The 5,772-nt window shown below is 39.7% G+C and overlaps 1 protein-coding gene across 2 annotated transcripts in view; it reads right to left on the bottom strand.

The window, feature by feature from the left end:
- Positions 1-5,772, bottom strand: part of EIF4H (eukaryotic translation initiation factor 4H) — a 30,248-nt gene that overhangs the window by 6,278 nt on the left and 18,198 nt on the right. The window contains exons 2-5 of one of the 2 annotated variants that reach the window (XM_003794202.3): positions 4,249-4,436; positions 2,304-2,368; positions 2,120-2,216; positions 1,724-1,783 (exon numbers count right to left, since the gene is read on the bottom strand). In XM_003794202.3, coding sequence (XP_003794250.1) covers positions 1,724-1,783; positions 2,120-2,216; positions 2,304-2,368; positions 4,249-4,436 — 410 coding nt within the window. The remainder of the gene's footprint in view (positions 1-1,723; positions 1,784-2,119; positions 2,217-2,303; positions 2,369-4,248; positions 4,437-5,772) is intronic. The other variant, XM_003794201.3, reaches the window with a different exon arrangement.

Genomic DNA, 5,772 nt, shown 5'->3' with positions numbered 1-5,772 from the left:
GCTGAGCCATAGGCGCCGAGCCGGAAGCAAACTATTGATGAGAATCTTCAGAGCTTTCTTTACAAAGCTTAGTTTAACACACTGGCTATTTCTGCTGTTAGGATGTTTTTATTTGCTTTCTTTCTTTCTTATTTTGAGGCAGAGCTCTGTCACCGTCATAGAGTGCTGTGGCATCATAGCTCACAGCAACCTCAAACTCTTGGGCTCAAGAGGCCTAATTGCCTCGGCCTCCCAAGTAGTTGGGTACCCACCACAACACCCGGGTAGTTTTTAGAGACGGGGTCTCACTCTTGCTTAGTCTGGCCTCAAACTCCTAAGCTCAAGTGATCCACCCACCCTGGCCTCCCAGAGTGCTAGAATTATAGGTATGAGCCACGGAGCCTGAAACTTTGTTTTCTTCTCTGTCACTTTTTTTTTAAAACAATGAACATGTATCATTAAAAAAATAAAGCACCATTCTATTAAAGAGTAAAAAAATATCCATTTCTGCACCAAATCAACCGTTATCCCATCCCGTGAGCACATCAGGTTTTAGATGTCACCACATGCTACAGCTGGAATTGACAGGTGGCAAGGCTGTGGCTTGTGCTCACTGTTGTCTCTGCCTGAGCACCAACGGCCAAGCTGAGCCAAGAGAAGAACGGCCAAGCTGAGCCAAGAGAAGAAGGCGTTAGTTATTTAGGTACCGTCCACAGCACCTGCAAATACAAAACTGGCAGGTCAAAGGCCACCACTCATTGAGTCAACTGGTTAGCTCAGAGAAGACATTTGTTGCATGTTTCAATCAGAGACTAGCTTATACATAAAATTACAGGTTTACTGGATCATACTGTACTTTTATGAATAAGCTCATTTCTGACTGGCTATAGGACTTAAAAAAAAAAACCTACTCAATAGATAGTTAACAGTTAACTGTTTACCTACAGCAGTAGTAATATAAATTTAAGAATTTCAAACTTCCAAGATGAGTTGCACCAGACTCTTTTATACTTACCAATTACTTCACGTGTTTGTTTTGGGGTGGGGAGGGAGTGCTGATGTTCTTATATAGTGGAGAGAGCATTTCAAGTTTGTGGGAAAGGATACAGACTTGTTTTCTGTTCCTACCATATTTCTGTTAAAACTGACTTTTTGTATATATAAAAAAACATACTTACAATTCAAAAAATAAAAAAGTAGAGATAAAGAAATGCTTAGGAGACCAATCCCTCAAAGCAGAGGCTTGGCATGCAAACTGATCTCCCGAGTTAAAAACAGAATTGATCTGCCTGGGTTGGCAAAAAAGGGGATGGGGAACATAATCATTGTTTGCCATTAAAAGAAAAACAGGCCATCAGGAAGACTACCTTTTATCATCTAGGAAGGAGCCACCAGGAACCACAGCTACCTCTATATTATGTTTTGTAGAAGTAATAAACTTCTCTTTGTGCTGCACACAAAACCACCAAGGAGTTTCCCTGGGCTAGAGCCTGAGAAAGATGCTTGAGCCAGACTGAGGCTTGTGTATATCAAAGGAATAGTAGAGGCTGACAAACTGTGGAGTGCTCAAGTCCTTATAGGCTGTAAGAGACGCTTACTTGCATGCCTGGGTACCTTTTAGGAAAGTTGTATTTGTTAAAAGAACTAAAGAAGTAGTCCAGCCAGGTGGGCTACTCACAAGAAACATACAACAGCAGCAAGGCCACTGGAAAAAAGTAAGTGGTGATACTTTAAATACTGATACCGGAATTGAAGTCATCCCGGGAATCCCATCCACCTCTAGATTCTCGAGAGCCACCCATTCCTGAGGATACACAAAAAAGATAAAGTTGAGGTTGTATCATTACCTTGCTGCACAAACATGAAAAAATTCATTTGGAAGATGTATAACTCATGTGATGGGAAGTTCAATGAAATTATTTTAAGAGTTTTTGCTGCCAACAGAGGAAAAAAAACCAAAAAACAAAACCCAGGCTTGCAGAAGCATCATCTATTCTTTCAAGATTCTATGCGTATTTTTAAGAACTCACAAGAACCTATCGGACCTATTAGATGAGAGTTCTAGCAGTAAAGTTCAAGAGCTGTAATCTGTGGCATATAGCAAATTTTTATGACGTTCAGTTTTAGAAGAACCAATCACCTCTGTCATCTGGTCCACCTTTTCTGAATCCAAAGCCACCTTTATCTTGTTTTCTGCCTTCTGCAATGTCCACACGAAGTGACCGATCACCCAACAGCTAATGATAAGGGGAAAACAGTATAAGTATTGGCAAGGAAAAAACTCCCAACTGCTAACATGACAGAGAAAACCTGAGGATACTTACTGCACCATCGTATGTCAAAGCTTCCTTAAGGGAATCCACCTCATCGAATTCTACATAGCAGAATCCTGTAAGAGAAAGCAAACCCCAAGTCCTCAAGTAATTCTGGGTAAGGTCCTCCCTATACTATTTTCCCTACATCAGAACTATCATTTTTTGTTTCATCAAGATGACAGCAGACCAGTACAGCCTGAAAGAGCATAATTTGCTTTCAATAAATACAACTTGATGGGTATTCTTCCCTCACTATTTTATATTGCACTCGAACTTTATGGCCACCCTGTATTTTATCAGTCAGAAAATGGTAATCAGACATGCACTGAAATAACAGCTGTGTTTCTATAAAATTTTTCTTTTATGTTTTAACCATAACATTAAAACCTTTCTTGGTTCATTGCAGAGCTGTTATTCAAATTTGATACCTAAAAGGCTTTGGAGAAAGAGGCTTAGAGTGTCCATTAACTTACTACTTAGGTAGTTGATATAAAATCTGCTTCATAAAGCTAAAAATACAGAAGGTGCCAAAAAAATGTATACACATTTTAAGAAAGGAAAAAGCTGTAATAAATTTATGATACTCGAGTCACGTTTGACTTCTGCAATTACAAGAGGTGCTCAGTGTGACTTGTATTAATCTTTTGTTATCAGTACATATTGACTATTATAATTTTAATATAGGCAACAAGAGTATTCTTTGAATCTGATTAAAAGATAGATAGGTCCCAGCATGTGTTAATGATAATCTGGGCCCTTGGTGCTGGATTCTGACATTGTTCCATCTTGGTGGTGTGGTGTCTAAATCTGGGTTAGGTATTCCTACCCCCTAGATTATGTTCATGTGGCACCCTATATCCAACTCCCAAGTATTTTTATCCCAAGTAGTAACAATACTTCATCTTTGAAGCCCACTAGATTGCAAGTGCTTTGAAGCCCTGAGTCCAAACTTTATCTGTTGGCCATTTGTGTAAAAAATGTACTGCCTTGGCTGGAGGATCCCCCTGCCTTCAGCTTTCCTCCCTAAATGTATTCAGTGTTGAGACTAATTGAGAAAAATCACTCAAGTTCATAAAGAAAACATCAGCTCAATTATGCATCTCATACTCTAGATTTGCTAAACTGATGATCCTCCAAGATAATCTCCAAAACTTGCAGCTACTGGCCCATTCCAAGGACTAAGTTCACCCCAAAAGTCTGAATTCCCTAATGCTTGCTAGCAAGCTAACTGACGGAACTTACTGCCACACATTTAACTGATGATTAGTACCATCTATACACAAAAACACTCAGCTCAGCAATTTTCCTCTCGTTGGTATACCCTTCCCCACCTTAAGTCACTCTAATTTTCATGGATGTGTAAGCCAAATATCCGTGTACCTAGAACAATTCACTTAAATACTGGGCACAATTCCCTTCAAAAATCTTGAAAGCTGTCTGCTCACGCACCCTAAGGAGATACTACCTATAGATACTAAAATTGGAAATTTGAGCCAACCCTCTCCAAACACAAGCCCTGAATTTACAAATATATACTGACAACTCTAGTAGTTATCTTTTGGGCTTTATAATAACTGGATTATAGCAAACTACAAAGAACAATCTATGGGCTAGTCAAGGTGAAATGTGTCTTTAAAGGCCTCAGTTCTATTAATTTCATTCCTGGATAACTCCTTTAATGGCAGACACAGACTGCTATAAAGTAAGGCAAACAAACCCAGGCAAGTGTCACTAGTTCTACAAACTAGATTTTGCATAAAATATTTCCCCCCTAGTGAAACTGAGGACCTATGAGTTAAAGGGTTAATATTTATTCAGCTACTTGGACCAGGCAAATATTTAAAACACTTTCATGACTAGAGCCTTCTGGTTCACTCATACATTTTCATTTAGACCCCTCCACCTCCTCTCCCCCACCCTTTATAATACACAGTAAGAATTTCCCAAAACTCACCTTTAAATTTGTCTGTGTCTTTGTCTCTGACTAGCCGTACACTCCTTATGCTGAGATCCTTAAAGATAGCATCTATGTCGCCCTGAACCGTATTAAAAGGTAGATTTCCTACATACGCTGTGTAGGGGGGCTCTGTGGGCAGCTCCTTCTGGCTACGGGAGCCATGGCCACCAGCACTGCCGCGGGACCTAGGAGGGGAGACAGACAGGATTCAAGTCTGCCTATGTGTTCCTGTCTCAGAGCAGGACAAGCAAAACAAGCAAAGATGTCTTCCACTCAGCTACGTCAACTTGCACCAGCACCGCAGGCAAAGCTATCCACTCTAAAGTACAGTAACAGCTTCTTTAAAGGTTATAGAATATCATTTATTAAAAAGGTTACCTGTTTTGGGTGACAAAAACCCAACACAAAAGACATGTAAAAATACATTTCTGAAAAATTAAATCCAAATATAACATATTCTTCTAAGCAACTGTTTTTCTCCTATTCACTTAGAATCTATATCTGCTAAGTACTGGTATCTTAAACCTAAGCAAATACCCTTCTTTACACAAAACAGTAGTAAGAAATACAGAAATGGGCTGTTTAAAATACATTACTGAAGCTCCTCAAGTTTAATACATTCATGCGTAACACAACTGTTTCTCTCTATTGCCTTATTATGGACAATAAGAACGTTTGAACAAAAACCCTGGACACTGCGCAGTAAGTCTATGTACATAGTCTCTGCTGACCATGCAATATCCCATCGAAAGGCCAGGTGCAGTGGCTCAGGCCTGTAATCCTAGCACTCTGGGAGGCTGAGGTGGGTGGATTGCCCGAACTCAGGAGTTTGAGGCCAGCCTGAGCAAATGCAAGACCATGGTCTCTAAAAATAGCTGGGCGTGTGCCAGGTGCCTGTAGTCCCAGATACTCCGGAGGCTGAGGCAGGGGAATTACTTGAGCCCAAAGACTTAAGATTGCTGCGATCTGTAACACCACAGCACTCTACTGAGGGTGACAAACTAAGACTGGTCTCAAAGAAAAAAGGAAAAAAAGAAAGAAAATCTCCATTGGATCCTCAAATATATGGTGTGTATTACTAACCCATTTAAACTGAGATGCTCTTTTCTCAGTTGTATTAAGTGTTCTATTTGAGGAGGCACTGGTTTAAATCCCAACTCTTCCACATACCAGTAAGTCATATGACCTTGAGGAGTTATTCAACTTCTCTTAAGTTTTACTTTATTTGTAAAACTGGGTTGACACTAACACAGACTTTGAGTTATTGAAAAATAACAAATATAAGGTACCTCACAGTGTACCTGTGTATAGTAGCAACCACCATGATTACCTCAAACTACAACTTCTAAAATATAATTAAACTTATTAAAATATAATTTAAAAGTTAGATCATGGTGGGCATGGTGGTGCAAACCAATAATCCCAGCACTCTGGGAGGCCAAGGCAGAAGGATTGCTTGAGCTCATGAGTGGAGATCCCCCACATCTACTAATATAATAATTAATACTAAAAATACAAAAA

This window comes from Otolemur garnettii, unplaced genomic scaffold, assembly GCF_000181295.1.
Source record: "Otolemur garnettii isolate 467f Iridium unplaced genomic scaffold, OtoGar3 scaffold00077, whole genome shotgun sequence".
NCBI lineage: Eukaryota > Metazoa > Chordata > Mammalia > Primates > Galagidae > Otolemur > Otolemur garnettii.
The sequence above is the reverse complement of the archived record's forward strand: the minus strand, read 5'-3'. Positions and strand labels throughout refer to the sequence as shown.